An 18,587-nucleotide genomic window follows, 5' to 3' on the forward strand; every position below is an offset into this window, starting at 1 on the left:
ACATGAATTAATAGTAACTTACAACAAGGTTTACTTTTATTCAATTTACTACATTTCTTTATTACGGCATATTTTTAATTATTAATTTTTTTGTTATATAACTTTCAGGTGCCGTCAAACAAATTCTAGGAGATGCTGAAGTTCATCGTTTTTGTTATTAGAAATCTTTTCTATCAATAAAATGGGAGTTAATGCTTACCAGTAATCTTTTTCCAACAGTTTTATTTCCGTTTTTCTTGTTCTAGGTAAAGACTTGCTATACTTCCGTTTTCTTTCCGTTAATCAATGAATTATTGATATGAAACAGTAAACGTGTCATTAAACGAAACTTTTGATCTTAAACAACAAAACAAAGCCTTCAGTTCAGTACCCACCATATACAAACAGAATGTATTCAGCAAAGCTGGTCCCCACATGGTTGCTGGCCTCACAGCGATATGTGCCATTGTCTGTTTTGTTTAGTGTCGTGATGGTCAGCTCTCTGCCCTCCACAATCATGCGCTCAATGTCTGGCAGCTCTCCTCCATCTTTAGACCAGAGCACTGGTTCAGGTCTGGGGGAAAAAAACACCAAAGAAAATCCTGTAGGTTGTATTTTTTCCTAAAGGTTTTCTAATGAATAAATTACATAAAGGAGAGGCAAGGGAAGAAAACGACACCTGAAATGCAGCTTTTGAAAGTGAGCAACTACAAATTGTAACTTTGAATGAGGACAGACTTACATTGGGTTGCCTATGGAGACACACTCCAGTTTGAAGTATTGTCCTTCCTGTGGAATTATCAGTGAATGTGTGATTTCCAGCTGAGGAGCATCTACAAAAAAAAAAAAAAACAGAAACAGACAAAGATTCAATACTGTAACATGACTGTGTGCAAAACAAGCTTTAACGCTAACAAAGCATAAAGATGGTTAGCTCTTTACCCTGTGGGTAGCTTTAGCTTTAGTTTGTATCTTTGTTGTATGTTGGAAGTAATCCGTCACCTGCAAGTTAATCCTACACTAATCCATAACAAATGCAAAGCCACACATGCAGACATAAATGTAAAATCCAACGTTCTCCTCACTGTATTAATTTTCAGTGCTTACACCTAATCCGTCTTCACGGGTGATGATACTCACAGTGAACCTCCAGCACCTCGGTCGTCATGTAGGGTTTGTACAGAGACACGTGCTCCACACTGCAGGTATAAGCAACGCCATCATCCCGTTTGTCCACCTGGAACAGGAGGTTACTCCTCACTGTGAAGGATTTTCCTGTAGCGTTGACCTCTGTGGTGCCTACAGTGAGAGAGAAACACATGCAAATTAATGTAAAGAGCAATTGTTGAGTTTGAGTTGTTGGCGTATGTTTACATTGACACGCAGTACTGCGTAAAAGTGCTCAGAACATTTAACTTTTCTACATTTTGTCCCTTCGCGACAAACATCAACAGATTTGACTTTGATTGTGTGTGATAGACAAACACTCTTTTATTGTAGCACTGACTTTATGTTCAGGGTCTTCATCCAGCAGAAAGGAGGACCTCCAATATGGCATCACATTCCTGCCAAAACCCATGAGTAGCATATTAAGTAATCAAAACAGTGCTTATTTTAATTGAGAGAGCACATAGCTCTTTATTCGCGGGCCAGGATAAAAAACCTGGCCCTGCCAAGAAATAAAACACGTTCCATCCACCCGTCTGTAAGAAGGTAAGGCAAGAAAAAGTTTATTTTTCCCTTATCTTCTTCGTCTTCTTCATCCACCTACGCCTCCTGTTCTTCTTCTTATTATATTAGACCAACTTCGATGTTAGCACCACATTTGAGCTGAAAAATTGGACCTATCAAATCAATCAGGAGAGTTACGGCCCCTAACTAACATATACGTCCTCTAAACAAAGAGCGAGTGCAATTTTCCGGCAAGGGCGTAAAGATGAGTGAAAGCAGTGCGTTTTACTGCTTTCTGTGCCACTGAATAAATATAAATGTGATGATAGTTATATGCTCTATCGATTAATAAATGTCCTGTCATGATTGCGTAATGCGCTCCTTTGGGTTTTTGGCAGGATTGTTACATCAGACTCCAACCCATTCTCAAGTCAGTAGCAAGTTTTAATCCAGAATGTCCCGGTATGTGGCTTTTCCCCACTGACGAAAGACACCCCCACGGTGTGATGATGCCACCTCCATGTTTCAACGTGAGAGAGATCCATCAGGATGTTAGTTTTACACAAAATATTTTGGAAGTTGTCAAAAAAAAAAAATAGCGCTTTGTTTCACAAGTTTTCTGTGTCCACTAAATCTGCATGCTGTCCTCATAAAATAAATTACATTTTGTGTTTGTAATGTTACAAAATAAAGAAATAACAGCGAAACAAAACTTTCCTTGTTAAATTGTTAAAAAGGGAAATATTAAATTATATTTGAAAACTGTCAGTTGTGAAGAACGCTGCAATGTTATTTTCCTCTGCATCTCCTTTGAGGGAGAGAATCTTTGGCCTCTGAAAGCTGAGGCGAGGAAGAGAGAGTAGAGAAAAGAGAGGAATGTGAGCGTTGACTCGGTTGGTTGAGTGTGTTTGCTCCTCCAGGACCATCTCTCAAACATCCCACTCAAACAAAAACACACACTTCACCAGAAGACTGGGGGGAATTTTTGCAGTTGTTGTCACACTTTCACATATTCTTTTATTTTGTTTTAGTTTCATTCGCAGCTGTTCACTCTTAAAACAGTTCTAGATGTTGGTTCTGGTTTTGGTTGACTTTTGAAGATATGTTCATTGTTGTTGCATCCCAGTTTGAAATTTGAAACATTTTTGCGTAGCCTTCACCCAACACTTAATCTGGTACTGTCACAGATCTCATCAAACGAAGAAAATAAAAATTACCATTAGTTAGTGGTATACATAGCATGAAAACTTGCTTAGTTTTAGTTTTTTTGTGATATGCATCACCAAAAACTCAAATAGATTTATTTGCAATGAAACCCAGACCAACAACACCCTCATAACTTGGGCTGAGCTGCCCCATCACGTACCACTGCAGCTGCAGTCTATTCAGCACAACGATTTGGAATTTTAAAGTCTTAATATCCTTTACAATATCCTAATTTCTTAACCAGTTGTATGGAGATTGTCCTTTGCCATATATTGAATTATTACTAGATAAATCACTATTTTTAAAAGACCTAAGTGCTTAAATTCACAAAATTATTTATTTCGGTTAATAAGAACTCGAAAAAGCACACAAATGCAAAAGTAATAGCAGTACTCCCAAAAAGCCTCTACAATTAAAAAAAGAGCAAAATGACAAGACTTGTATCTAAAGACTATTGAATGTTCTGAATTTTGCCTATCAGTACAGAGATGGTAAAGGAAGTGTCTCTGCGGCATAAAGCAGAAATCTCTGCAGTGTTTACTTTCATTTTGTCAAGCCGCCTGCAGCACTGGAGCTGCAACAGAGAAGCTGTCAGCCTGTTTCAAGGCGGCTGCTGGCATCGCCAGAGAGCATGTCGTGCCAGCTTTCGTAAGAAACAGGAATGTGCCCAGGTGCATCTGCTTTCAACCAACGCCCAAGAGGCCAGAGGATCAAAAATCTGGCAAATTTAAGCACGCCTCTAATCAGAGCATTAGTACCTCAGCGATTGACTTAAAAGATGTCCAAGACCTTATGACCAAAACTAATTGTGAAAGATCTCGTTATGCGGTATTTCATTTGCTGTCCATAATAGGCAAGTTGGGGTACATTGTCTTGCCCTACGACACTTTGTGAAGTGGCAGGAAAGAATCTAGAACTCCCTGATGACTAGTTTTCCATTTGGCCTTATATAAACGTGATATAACTAAAACATGATAAATGGATGATCAGCAGCAAAAAAAACAAACAAAAAAAAAAAACCCAACAGTTCAGAGTTGTTGGGAAGATGGATAAAATCAAGTACAGGATTTACTTTAAATTGAGGTGAACATTTCAGGAGTTAAAACCGTCCTAATCTTATAGCTACAATAAAATGGTCAAAATAATTAACCACATATAATGTCAAAGTATTGTGGTAAATTGGGTTGAGGATTTGTGATTAAATTATTGTTCAGATCATCTCTCCAACCAATCAGACCAATCTTAAAATATTTTGAAAGAAGGTTGCAAAAAGGTGGGTCTCTAGATGTGCAATGCTGGTAGAAACATATCCTAAATGACTTTAAGCTGGAAATGTAGCAAAAAATATTGACTCAGAAAAGGGGAAGTGGTGGGCTGTTTGGACGAAAGTCAGACTTTTTTTATTTATAAAACCATTGAAAACCTTTATTTCTCCCTTACTTCACAATTATGAACTGTTTTAAGTTCATTTCTTTCATAGAGTCTAAATAAACAACCTGAAGTTATACTCCTTGGCCTTGTACACCACATAATATAACTCTTGCTCTCTTTTTCCGGCAGCTGAACTGATCAAAGTTGAATTTCATATAAAACTCGTGATAACATGGTTTCTCATTATCTGAATTCAAATGTCTTAAGAACTTTCCTCGCCTTGAATAGATAATTGGAATTCATCTGTTTGTCACAAAGGAAAGGAAACTCTGTGTATGCAAACGGAGTGATGGTGGGTGGATTTTTAATCAGCAGATTACAATTTGAAGCAGAGCTGTCATTCAGTGGCACAAGAAATTTGTATTGCTCTGCACCCTGTAAACAAATTACTTGACTCTGGATGACAGTTGCACTTTGAGGTTTGTAAGGCTGTGTGCTTCCAATATACATTTTTGAAAAACAAATCATCAGAGCATGAAATAAATATGACATCTTTTAGCTATTACACCTGCAGTCGTCTTGGAGCAATAGAGGCTGGTCTCCCCCACCCCGCAGGGAAACATTTGACTGACAGCAGACACTGGTGGCAATGATCTTCCACAGAAGAACCAGTGGCAAAACATGCTGCTCCTAGCATATATGCACACCAAAGAAAGCTTTAAAGCGAAGCCTACAAAAGATTTAGATCCTGGAGCACTGATTGACATTCCCCATCTTTGACACTTTGACATGGAAATTAGGTATTTAAGTCAAGACCTCCAGTCTCTGCAATGTTCTATATCACTCTTTGTGAGGTGCACACAAGACTGTTTGCCCCAGCGGCATCAAACCCAGTGCACCCAAGTAAAACTAATAAAACATCTGTACACAAGACACCAGTCTGATGCGGATCCGTGGCGCCTGATTATTTTTAGAGTTATGGGGTTTACTTATCCCAGACGTACGTACTGTTTCATTCTTTAGAAGTGCAGCAAATTCAGTAAAAGTATGTCCATATGCTAGTATAGATTTCTGGGGTTAAATGATATATCCTAAAGTGCATTTTATAACTTTAAAGTACAAAGGAGATCATCTGAGTGCCTCTGGAGATGGACAGCATGTCTGGTTGTGTTGCTGTGAGCCAGCTCTCCACTGGCCTTTCAGGAAGCTACGTGCATGTCATTCCAACAGGAAAACTTCATATCCCAGCCCTTTTCCCATCAATCATCGTGCCATGTTGGCCAGACACAGACAGAACCACCAAGAAAAAGCTCTCTGGTGCAAATCTTCAATAAAGAGCAACTGTCACACAGAATCTCCACAGAAAGCTCCATTGTATTACAGATCTCTGTACTGCACTGCCTCTGTCATTAAGCTGGGGACCAACTGGTCTTGAATCTTTTAGTATTGAATTTGCTCATGTGTTTTCTTTCTGCACTTTTTCCAGCTGCAGAATTGCCTTTTTTATATTTTTTATTCATGTTTACAAACCTTTGCAGCTCAAGTAAAAAATGCTCTAATATTGCATTTCTTCCCATCTGATACTATAGCATACATAAGTCTGATTGCAAGCTGAGCCAGACTTCCATGAAGTTATTTGAACACATTTGAAAAAAATGCATCTTCTAGTCACACACACTTTTGCATTACAGCAATAGAACATTTGCAGGTGCTACTCAAATGTCAACATTACTTCATCTCATGCTAGGCTATGCAAATGCTCATCTGCGTTGATGAATATTCACTCACCTTAGTAGATCAAGTCCTATAAAGTCGTCCCAATTCAAGGTTATATGACATATGAAGACATATATTCTGACTAATTAAGAAAATACTTGATCAACTATAATATGTTGTATATAGAGCAGTAACCTTTACAGTATCTCCAGGTGGGTAGGTCATCATTAAAAATTTAAAAACGGGAATAAACATAAACTGTTTCAAACAACTCCAGTTATTATTTATTATTGGTATGGAGGTGATATGTAAACCTGGAAGTTGAGTTCTGACAATTAATCGCTTTAATGTAATTTGCATGTGCAAAAGAAGCTTGTGCGGGTTGATCACAAAAAAAAACGGATTTTGCCCAGGGGTCAACATCCTCATAAATTGGCCCCAGGCCAATGCAAAAGTAAATTTTTCCGCCCAAAATTCGCAACACAAAATTGTACAGGTTTCATTCTAAAACACAGAGCCACATCATGCGCTTTGAAATCTCCCATATGTGGCCAGTTCTGTGACATCCGTCAGCTTACAAGGACAGCAGCAATGCCCAGACCAGTGTAACGGAGCATGAATATAAGCACAAAGGAATTGCAGCAGTTGAATGACTTGACAGTATGAATGTCTTCTAGAGAGTGCAGGTTGTAAGAGAGGATACAGTTCTCTGTTAAATCCATATCACAGGCTTACCTTGGACCTCCTTGTCATTTCGGAACCACCGAATGTTGGCAGCAGGTTTGCTGTCTGATGTGATGCATGTCAGGGTGATTTCGTCTCCCTCCATGGCTGGCTTGGTAAATCCTGTGATTTCTGGCCGACTTGGCACTCCTGTGGCGCACCGGAGCATAAACAAGATTAGCATTCTGAATACATGTGGAGCACTAATTTGCTAATTGCTACTCATTTAAGTTTAGTTATCCATATCGTCCTTTGATAACATCACATGCATCATTTGCAGGATTCCTTTTGCAACTGGAGCATGCTTTTGTTTTCATTTAGTTAAGACTATTGAATTGGTATAGAGCTCTTAATCAGCTTCAGCACATCCAAAATGTTGTACCCAGAGACCTTAAAACGCCATACTTGCTCCCTGCATAAGGGATAGAATTTATAATCTAATTGTTTGCCTTGTTGGTTTCTTGGATATACTCCTGTATATATTGCTTATTGATACCATAATTACATCGTAATTTAAAATGTGCATTTGAAAAATCTAGTGCAGAAGGTCGCATGTGGAAAAACTGGTCACGCTCACCTAAAACAGTGAGGAAGGCCTTGGTTGTCTTGACAGGCATGGTGAAGAGTGAGCATGTATACTGGCCCTCGTCTGACAGGCTGACGTCATTGATTCTGATGGTGAGCTCCTGTGACGTGGCTCGTACAAGCTCAATTCTGTGATCCCTCAGAGCTGACAGGAAGGAGAAGCAGAATGAAAAAGAGCAGAGGAAAAAAAAAAAAGACACATCTCACTGATTAGGAAACCTATATAGACTTGGCAACCGCAGCTGTAGAGATACTGTGCAAGATTTCTGTAACCTTTACCAGAACAATGCTGAGCAAACCGTGTCCTAACCTATTTCAAAAATAGTTGTTTAGCTTTCTAGGCTGACAAGCTTATTTACAATCACGGAGAGTAACACAAAGTGTCAGTGCAGTGCACTGAAGTGGAACAGCAGCAAAAACTCAGTGCCCAAGTTATAATGTCTATTTTGATAATCAATTAGATTCTTGGTTTTTTATTTATAACTATAGCAACTGGCTCTGTTTGTGTCATTTGCTATCACAGTCAAAGACAACAGTCTCCAAATAAAGTGGTAAAAAAAACTAATTCATTTCATAAACTCGAAATTGTAGAACCATAGCAACGCAATAATTCGTTAGTGTCTATAAGCAGACACAAGCTGCAGCGCCGGTCCAAAGTTTCCATCCATTCATTATGGGCATAATTGTGATACCAATTTTTGGTGTTTTGTAACACATTTTTAATGTTCTTATACAGGTGTGAAATCATGGAAGTCACCAGATCCATTTTATTGGGGAATGTGTGCCAAGATATATCTGCCAAGCCCCAGAAAAATATCCCTGTCAAAATCTGTGAAAATATTTAACACTGGATTTAAAAATTAAACCAGTTCTTCTAGGAGAAAAACGGCCCAAATCCCAGCAACTATCGTGAGATGCTTGGGGAAGGATATCTAAAATATTTGATCCAAGTTAGACAGTTTAAAAGACAAGAGTTTAAAAACCACTTGAGGATTTCAAAAAAATCTTACTGAAATTGTTTTTGCCTTTGATAATAATAATTTTGCTAGTCCTAATTGAACTAAAACAGAAAAAAATAGTCTGGTTTAATTTCAGACACTGAGAAAAAATAAGTTATTTTCTCTTTTTACAAAATATTTGTGAGCATCTGGTTATACTACTCATTTGAACATTTTCTCTATAAAAATATTGGTGCATCTACATGCAAAAAAAAAAAAAAAAGAAAAAATCTAAACTGATTTTTAAGTCTGAGCAAATCTACAGCTGCTTTTAATGTTCTACGTCCTTGCTAGAATCCATCACTCATTGAACTACATCCAAAAACCTACAAAAGCTAGATGTCTTAATTGAGTAAGGTCAGCCTGTACCTTTTATCCCTTTTTACACTATTATATTCAGAATAACCTTCTTCTTCTGTACGAGTACAAGTGAGCAACCAAAGAGGGCAGGAGGCAAAGTGGCTTCGTTGAATAAATTACACATTCTTAATCCTCAGTCCCTTTAGGCCTGGCCAGCTCCCTCCTGGGATTTTTTTCCCCCCCTATTTAAGGTAATTTAAACTCTGTTGTGCTGCACTCCAAAGAGAAAATCTGGCAAAATGCAGCAGGAAGGTTGCTGATTAGGATTTAAGACTGGTGGTAGGCCACAGCTGGCATTTGATTTCAAAGATACAAAAACAGCAGAGATGTAAATTACAGCAAAATGTAACGGGCTGACATGCTTATTAGGTTTTACACAGAAAATAGATAATTATCGGAAAGGCTGCTCTTTATCCTTAATTACATGTAATGATTGCTATCATATAATGACATGCACTTAAAGGGGACCAAAAGACCAATGCCTGGAAGAAGTTTCTTAATGGAGATTTACATTTTTATTTTGAAGAATAAAGAGCAATGTAAATAAATTAAATCTTCAAGCAATAACTCCAATTTATAAAAAAAAAACCTCGCCACTGGGCAGCCATCTCATTACTTGCTACGGGGTTTAAAACAAACATTTGATAGTCTTGCTGTAGCAAGCACCATTCTGAAACAAAGCTGTTGTTTGTAGTTAAGCACCCTCACAATGCAGCCCAAAATTGCCCAAAGGCTTCGGCAGAAAGCAGCAACATCTTTGGTGTATCCACAAGCTGGAGAGGTGATGAGGTCTTAGCAAACGCTGCACAGCAACTCAAGATACGGAATTATGGCCTGGGAGGATCAAACCTGCGAATGAGATGATACGCTCGTCCCGGCCTATATCCCTCTATCTCTGCAACACACGGAGGAAAGACGGAAAGAAACAAGCCAAGCTTTCTCCTTCCCAACTCCCCGCTCCTGGAAGCACAAACACCTTTTTGAGATGCTGCTAAATGTTTTCTGTGTTCTCCAACAGATTTGTTGATGGAAAGGTGCTGTTTTTGTTTTGCGACGAACTGCCAGTAACTTGTAAGCGTTTGCATGAAACATTTGCAGTTTCCTGCAGTAGGTGTGATCAGCATGAAATGATATCAGTTTCAACACATTTTGTAGTGCCGTCAAACGAGGATTAAAAGGCCAGTGCAACTCCCCAATGCAGCGCACACTCCCCTTGGTCTGCTGTTCCAATAAAAACAGCTACCATTTTCGATAATTACAGACCCAGGTTCAGTGTTGTGCTATTTGTAATTTTGGTACTCCATAGTGGCACATGCAGGGCCTAGTGGAAGTATTCATGTTTTTAACACGTTGTGGTGTGCGTTCGCATTCAGTTCCCCTGAGTCATTACTCTGTGGAGCCACCTTTCACTGCAATTACACCTGCAAGTCTTTCGGGGGTTGTCTAGACTGAAATTGTGTTTGCAAATAGCTCAAATAGCACAGAGCATCTGTTCACGTCAGTTTTCAAGGTTTTATCTCAAGTGGTTATAGGCCTGGACTTTGAGTAGGCCATTCTAAAACACTAATATGCCCTGATCTAAACCATACCAGTCTAGTTGTGGATGAATTTCTGCAGCTCCCCTAGAGTTGCAATGGTTTTCTTAGCTGTTCCTCTTCTTGGTGCTCTCCTTCCCCAGCTTTTTGCCTTTGATGGACTTGTTATTTTGCAATTGTGCCAAATTTTTTTAACTTTCAAATGACAGATTAAGCAGTGTCCAACTGAAATCTTTGGATATGATTTAACAAATATCTGAGGCTTTCACAGAACAGTAGAATTTAGGAGTACACATAGCCACACACTATTTCCATTTTTTTAACTTCTGAAATCAATCAATCAATCAATCAATCAATCAATCAATCAATCAATCAATCAAATTTTATTTGTATAGCACATTTCAGCAGCAAGGCATTTCAAAGTGCTTTACATCATTAAAATAAAAACAGAAATAATTAGTGAGAAAGAGAGAGATTAAAAACATAAAAATAAAAAAACAAAAAACATTACATCATTAAAACGTTGAAAAGCAGTTGGTGGCACATTTAATTGTACAAAAAACATGTTTTTTAAAAGTGAATTCACTTAAACCACCACTACACTGAATCATATTTGCTTAGCACTTAAAATCTGCATAAAATCCATTAAAGTTTTTGGTTCTAAAGAGAAAAATTTAGAAAAGCTCACAATAAAATGAAAGCACTGTGAAAAACATGTAATTCAGCAGAACTACATTAGTCTCAGAGCTTACAGAACACCATTTTCCCAGGATCTTACTGGTGTGGTAAGACGTTATTCTCAGTTTCATTGTATGTGCTTGTCATTGGAAGAATAAAGCTAACATCTCTCATATTCTTCTGTCACCAACTTTAAAAAGACCCATTATCAATGTCTGCTGTTCAATTGATGCTGTGTCTGTTCTTAAATACCAAAAGAGTGACCCAATGCAATACAGACGGTTGATAATTTCAAGTGACATTTAAAGCTAAAAGGATTGAGCTCATTTTCTGTAATTCATGAACATCACATTACTATTCAGGACTGAAATATATCCAAATGTCAGTTGCTGAAATATTGAATCTCATAGAAAAAATCCAAGAAAACCCGACAAAAAAAAAAGGGTGGCGTTGACCGACGCTATTTTGCTGAAAACCCAATGGCATTAAAATCAAATGAGTAAAAGCTTATATTGATCGAATAAAATGTACAACTCAAAAACAAGTATTGCTTGTTACTCAAATATCATGCGACCGGGACAACAAACTACTAGGAATCCAATCCTGACAAAGGGCCCAGGGTGTGGGTAGATCCGTCACAATCAGACCCAAATGCCACGGCTGACAAAGTTTTTTTTTCCAGGTACTTTGGGAAATCAATGTGATGAAAAGGTTCATTTCCCCCAAACCCTAGATAGCTCTGCTACTGTTCATTCTTCTTAGGCAGAAACATAAATCTGCACCCTGGCCTTGTGTTTGCTCCAGCCTTGTAGCATGGCAGCTAAATGACATGGCAGGAGTTCATCTTTTGTGATGGAGACCTTCCCAAGGTTGTCTCAGATCAGTTGAACTTATTGCCCCGGTTTGCATGTAATGTTTTATTTATTCTTCCCCAACAGAACTGAGCTCTACCTACCACAGTACCTTGTAAACCATTAGCTCCCGTAGGATTGTTTTTCTTTTTTGCATTTTGTTACAGGATAAACTTAATTTTTTTAACAAAACAAGGAAGAATGACATGATGCTTTCCAAATTAAGTTATTGCAGTGTGAAAAGTGTGGGGCTTATTTATATGAAGTCTTTTTCACTCTTTTAGCCCCAAGTAAAATTTGGCACAACAAACTGCCACCTATTTAGGTAAAAGTTCACCTATTTGTACTTTAACTTCATTGTTAAGACAGCTGTTCAACGAAGAACACAGGAGAGGACAAAGCAAACATGTGAGCAAAAGTCTGTTCAGAGACTCAATAAAACTTTTTTTTTTGCCTACATAAAATCACTGCGCGTCAGAAAACAAACATCATGACCACACCGCTTCCAATATAAAAAGTATTATAGCAGTGTTATGCATAATTTAATGTGAAGGTTTTATTCATTGAAAAATAATTTCTGTGAATCAGTTTATTTCCACATATCATGCATTATTCTGTTGGCTCACTGTTTTTAATTTCTATTTTTTTCAATTTAAACCATTAAAGAAAAAAAGAAAAAAAAAGTATTCTAGAATATCAAAATAATTAAATACAGTAAGAATGACACGTATTTTGAGATTTCTAAGTCGTGTCGGCTGGAGACAGAGAATCAAGAATATCAAAAATGACATGACATTAATTTTATTTTTATCACACAAATGTTAAAAAGTATTTCTAAGGGCCTAGTCGGAAAAGGTACATTTTAAGTCCATCTATTAGTCTTGGAGGCAAACAAAGAGTTGTCAGGTTCAGTCAAAATATTTTACATCTGTGTTCCCATGTCACCATTTTTACATGGCCCATTACCACTTTGAGCTAGTCTCAAAATGTGAAAGCACTAGCTGTCCTTCAGCAAGAACACAGAATCCTGGCAAGCACCCCCTGCCTGCTTTCCATCCATGGGCTCCACTCTTTGCAATTAGAGGGTGTTTGCTGCTGGCTGTGCTCGCTTGGTGGCTGTGTGGGTGATTTTGGACAAGTTCCAATTTTATAGTGGTGCAGGCAGGGGGCTCTTCTGCACCACACATGTGGCTACAATTAACAGAAGGAAAGAGCCTTGTTCCAGAGGGCCATTGTCACTGCCTGCTCGCTCAGAAATCCCACAGAGCAGATGCTACTCAAATTAGACTAATTTTCACTGCTTGAAGCGGTTACACCAAAGAAGGAGGAAATCTTTTTATGGCTATACATACACCTGGTTCAGAGAGAAGGCAATGAGACTGACAATATTTTTGTGTTTCTCAGATCCTTAACATGTAAGCTTGTACAATTTGAGACCAATTTTTTTACATTTATTTCAGCAATCCAGTTAATTTTCCAAGTGTTTTTTTTTCCTGATCATTTTGATGATTACACCCTACGGCTATTAAAAACCAACATTTTCAGAAAATTCTTGTGTTGCATAAATTACAAAATAATAGTCTCTTAATGCATAAATATTATGTATGGATATGTTATGGATATGTAAAGGTCTATATTGTAGAGGGGAACATGGCTGCCTTTAGAGATGCCGAGCAGGAAGTATCATAAACCCTCAGCAAATACGGTAAGCCACAAAACAAGCTGGTGGTATCCTAGTATTACTGGAAAGTTAAGTGAAAGGAAAAAGTGTGGAAGAAAATGATTTACGAGCATGATAAACGTGGAAGAAAAGCCTATTTAAATTGTGGGGGAGTTTACAAGTCAAGGTCTGGGATACAAGCTTGTTAAGCCACTTCTGAGTCAGATAAGTCATAAGTATCTTGTCAAGCATAGGTAGAAAAAGACTGGAGTCTTGCTTGATGGCCATCTTTCAAATGAAAGTACAATTTTTTCATTTCTGAAATGACTCAAATCATTTAACTTTTGTATGTTATTTAACTTTATTGTGTTTACAACTGAGTCACAAGTAAAAAGAGACACACAGCAAGAAGTTGGCTTTTCCCCAAGCAAACCTGAAATTATTCAGAATCCTTAGTTATTTAAAAAAAAAGTTATTATACATAATATGTGAAAATGAATTGTCGGAAAAGATCCGGTGTTTTGTTGTTCTTCACATTAGCAGTCAGCACAGAGTGCACGGTGCCATAATAGAAAATTCACATTTCAGTGAAGCTAGAAGTGAAATACTATACTTAAAAGCCCATTAGTCCTTTAAGGAAGACATTAGCCCTGGCCATGAGGCCCTTTTCAGCTTTTTTGTTCCTTGTAAAAACATTAACTGAAAAGCAAACACCACTTTAAGGAACAAACTCATGGCTTCCTACCAGTGAAAAATCTTTCAAAGACTTAAAATCAACAAGAATGTTGTGTATTCACCAGATTTGCGATTTAAATGTGCTTTTACTGGTGCTCACGCCTGTAATTGCATCCTTGGTAATTATCCTTCATTCTCTCAGGCTAATGAATGTTTTAATGCTCACATTAGAGCATTCATTTAGCACATAACAGCATTTTGATTACAACAAGCCAATTAAGATCAATTTTGCTTTGTGACCTTTATGATTCATTCTGAGTTCCCCAATTAAATGTCATGAATGATGAACCATGAACTAAGAAAAGATGGGACTGAAATAGAGAAATGGACAATGTAATAAAGAACGTTGATGTAACTTTGGGGCTGGACATAAATCTCCAATATGCATGTAATGTTTAAATAGTTAGACATCTCCACATTGCAACACACAATGTTGATGAAATTAGCCATCTCCCTTCCACTTGAATCCCACAGAATGTTTTTAATGATTGTATTATTCATATTCACCATATCTGATAAAAGATTCTGTATGCCTTCTGAAATGTCATTACCATTCTCGATAGCCTCACGAGCATTTTACCCTTTCCCCACAGAAGCCAGAGTGAAATAAATCATAATGAAGACAGCAGAGGACAGTTCTGTTCTCATTTGTACTGCTCAGTAATAATAACTCACAACAGTGGTAACTTAAAGTAGGGATAATTCAACAAAATCATATGGTCTGAATTACTTTTTTTTATTAGAGCAACCCACCAAAGCAGTGGTTCCCAGCAGTGACCACTAATTGGCCTAATGTATGAGGGAAGCAATGGCCTAACTATTACGGTAATTTATCTCTGTTTTCTCAAGTCTGTACGGGAACCAGCTCTTTGCCATAGTGTGATCTGGAACCTCTGAGGTGGTCACATTCAACCTAGAATTGGAAATACATAATGGATGAGACTGAGCAGCCCAAGGAGAAAGCTGGCATGATATAAGACGAGGAATATCTTGACCGTTAGATTAATATGCAGAGAGATTCTAAGTCACGACATCTCAGCTCAGTTAATATTCTTTCAAAAATAATAAGAATTACCGAAAGCTAAGCTGATTCTGGGATACCAAAATGATCCTTCTTTAGTGCAATCAGCTTTAATGGCCACTTGCTTAATTCTGGTATTCTTTACATTTCTAAGAAGTTTGTTTTGATTGGAAATGATGCAGGTACCATTGCAAGACAGTGTACAAAGGGTATCATTTCATTTCCCTTTTACAAAACAGACTTCTTATTCAGTCTTTAGACAGATTTTTTTTTTTTTTATCAACTGTGCATTGAACTGGGACCTCCAAGACAGTCACAATGATTTTATCTTTTTTAATCTTTTTTTTTTTCAAAATCTCTCTCTTTCTTACTGTTTATTCAATGTCACGTGCTGTTTTGAATTGTTTTATTATGTAAAGCACCTTGAAATGTCTTGCTGCTGAAATGTGCTATACAAATAAAATTTGATTGATTGATTGAATGATCAGCAGTTAGCTCCACTGCACCTAATACGTAATCCAAGGTCTGTTTTTAAATACTGCTTAAAGAGTGAGGCATACTGTAGTGAATGTAGCACCAATAAAAAAAAAAAAAAAGAGTTCTCAATACATTTGTGCACTTTGAAGGGGTTGGATGAATATAGCAGTGCATTTGTATTACATCTGTATGTCTGCTGTTCTGGCATGTCACATAATTGAGGAGCAGCCAAATACAGAATTTACAATTGGCAGACGTACGTTAGAATGAAAAACCTCAAAAAACATCAAAACAATCTAAACACAAATTGATTGACAGTCATCCTTGTCACCACTAGTTTCAGCCTCTGGCACAACTGCTTGCAGCTGAAACTCCTTTTCCAGAGGAGTTGTATTCTTCAAGTAAAAATTTATCTGACCTGATAAAAATATCAATTCAAACTGAAATCTGTTTAAAAGTCACTCATTCAGCATTGTAGGTTAAAGGGAACCTACCATGCTTCCTACCAAACAAGTTGGCATGAGTCTATAGTCAATATAAAATACATGTATTACATTTTTTGAACAAAAATCATTCTCAGATAATGAGATTTCACACAATCAGTTCTGATCGTTTTGAACTCCTTTCAGAATGAGCTGTTTTAGGGTTCTGTCACTTTAACGCAAATAAGCTGTTGCTGGCCACGCCCCCAAGTCAACGTTTAGACTTGCACTTTATGCATGTGAAAATGATTGTAGACAGATGTGCAATTGTACAACCATACATCTTTGATTTCAAGTCAGATCCAGAAGCAGAAGAAGGGAATATGTGTTTTGTAGTCAACAACAAAACATTTGCGATGGCCAGAAAAAAAGGCTGGGTGGGGTTTTTTAGTGCTTGGACTGTTTCTAGAAACAACTGAGACCCAAATGGAGGTACAAAAATGTGCAAAAAGTTAATTTTGCATAATAGGTCCCCTTTAAAGTCAACAAATCAGCCTCACTTTTAAGCTACTTACCGTCTACTCTACCCTAACCTTCAATGGCATTTGGTGACCAAGAAGTTCACTAAGCATATTTTTATTTTTAAGAAAATTTTATTATCTTTAAAAATATACATTTCTTTAACAACAAATAATCTGTTTTACTTATTTGATAAAGAGGAGTTGTAATTCTGACCATTTATTCTATTGGTCAAGTTGCAGAAGCTGTTGTAAAAGCTACTTTTTTGTGCTTGCAAAAATAGCCAACTAGTTCAAAATTGAACAAATTATAGACAAGTCAAAGATCAAATTTTATCTTATGTTATCATATGACTTTAGACATAATGGAAACTAGTCCCAAGGAAATTTGAAAGAGCATGTTAAAATTTCTCACTCTCACCTTTTCTTAACGTAAAAAACACATCACGGCAATTGTCCTTTACTTTCATACTAAGCTAGAGGGAATAAGATCAAGTAGATAAAAAAAAATCCCAATCATTTCATTAGCATATAGAACCACACATCAAAAGTGTTAAAAAGCCTTTGGTGTTGAATCTTTCTCAAGTGACAGAAGGGGACTGTTATAGTCACTCAAAACAACTGTACAACATGGACAGATAAACTACGAGGACTGGAAGCAACAGGAAAAAGTGATATGTATCTAGCAGATACAGATAATTTAAAATATTAAAACTGAGAGTAGGGTAATGCATCATCCCTGCCATAATCGAATCTACTCAGTGACAAAAACCTAGTCAAGGATTGCTATCACAGAAAGTGAACAGATCTGCCTTAAACTCAACAGTTTCATGTTAAAATGAAAGTCAGCATGAGGTTAAATGCAGCATTCTTCACTGGCTCGACAAGAGGCCAAAACAAGTAAGAGGATAGTTGCAGCTCTATGCCAAGCAATTAACTGGTGATTTGGCACAGCAGAAGTATCTTTCCAGGTGTCCCACTTTGTTCTACATATGAATCTTGTGTCGTTCAACGCCTCCCATTTCTCCTGATAGCCTCCCAGGCATCGCATTTGTTGTGCCAATAAAGCTTTTTATTTGGCTGTGGGAGACGGAGAGGAAATGTTCCCGCACTTTGATGTGTCAACTCCTACTCTTATTAACAGCATTCATTTTGTCATCGTCATTGCTTCCGAGTTTGACCTGTAATATAAATTGTTAAACAAGATGAGCAAAGTGGCGTCATTCATTTTGTTCTTCAAGCTCAAACAAGGATTATGAGTTCTTTCTAAGAGGAATTATGAAACATCCCTCATCTAGTTTGGATTATATCATGGTGCCTGATGGACTGAAAAAGTGGGTAAAATTGTCTGATAATGTGCTAAACTGGTTCAGATCTTCCTCTGTCCACTGGGGCAACTTTGTGTGTTTTGACAAGTGAACAAAGATCACACTCGAGGTCTCTGAAGGTTGCATTCTTGGGCCACTTTTATTCAATATATGCTTGTCTTGGCTCAAATCAAATACTACTCGCACATCTCTTACCCTTTGTGTGCTTAGGATGCATCAGTGAGTGGACAGAGCACAAATGCCTCCAGGAAAGACACATATTTTGCTCCTAAAAATGCATGGTTAGATTTCAGCTCTCAACCAAACTCAAAGAGGCTAAAAACCACACTGCATGAAAGAAAGCCATGTGTAGTTAAGGACTGAGGCTTGAATTTTAACAACCACAAAAAGTCTATAATAGAATAAGCCTCTTCTCATAAAACAAACGTTGCAAGAATAAAGGCTTCCCCTTAAAAATAGAGCACAAAGGGTGCCGCGTGTTGTAAAAGTAGAGCGAGGCTATAGTTCTCTACGCACTCATCCTGGGTTCCATTCCTGACCCCGAGACCTTTGCTGCATGTCTTCCTCATTCTCTCTCGTCTCCTTTTTTTAAATGTTCATACAGCTTTGTCTTCTCAAACCCCCAGTCAGTTGTGACCGCTTGTACTGAGCCAGAATCTGCTTGACGTTTCAGCCCGTTAAAGGGGAGCTTCTCTTCTCCACAGTCCGCTACATGCATGCTTGGCCTGAAAGACTGCTCTAAAGTCAATGACG

General features: G+C 37.7%; 1 protein-coding gene across 5 annotated transcripts in view; it reads right to left on the reverse strand.

Annotated features, from left to right (window-relative positions):
* Positions 1-18,587, reverse strand: part of LOC103474999 (cell adhesion molecule 2-like) — a 153,686-nt gene that overhangs the window by 14,161 nt on the left and 120,938 nt on the right. For all 5 annotated transcript variants that reach the window (XM_008426348.2, XM_008426347.2, XM_008426346.2 and 2 more), the window contains 5 exons: positions 7,244-7,396; positions 6,679-6,816; positions 1,120-1,278; positions 722-812; positions 375-553 (listed from right to left, as the gene is read on the reverse strand). In XM_008426348.2, coding sequence (XP_008424570.1) covers positions 375-553; positions 722-812; positions 1,120-1,278; positions 6,679-6,816; positions 7,244-7,396 — 720 coding nt within the window. The remainder of the gene's footprint in view (positions 1-374; positions 554-721; positions 813-1,119; positions 1,279-6,678; positions 6,817-7,243; positions 7,397-18,587) is intronic.

The sequence above is a fragment of the Poecilia reticulata genome, linkage group LG13, assembly GCF_000633615.1.
Source record: "Poecilia reticulata strain Guanapo linkage group LG13, Guppy_female_1.0+MT, whole genome shotgun sequence".
Classification (NCBI taxonomy): Eukaryota; Metazoa; Chordata; class Actinopteri; order Cyprinodontiformes; family Poeciliidae; genus Poecilia; species Poecilia reticulata.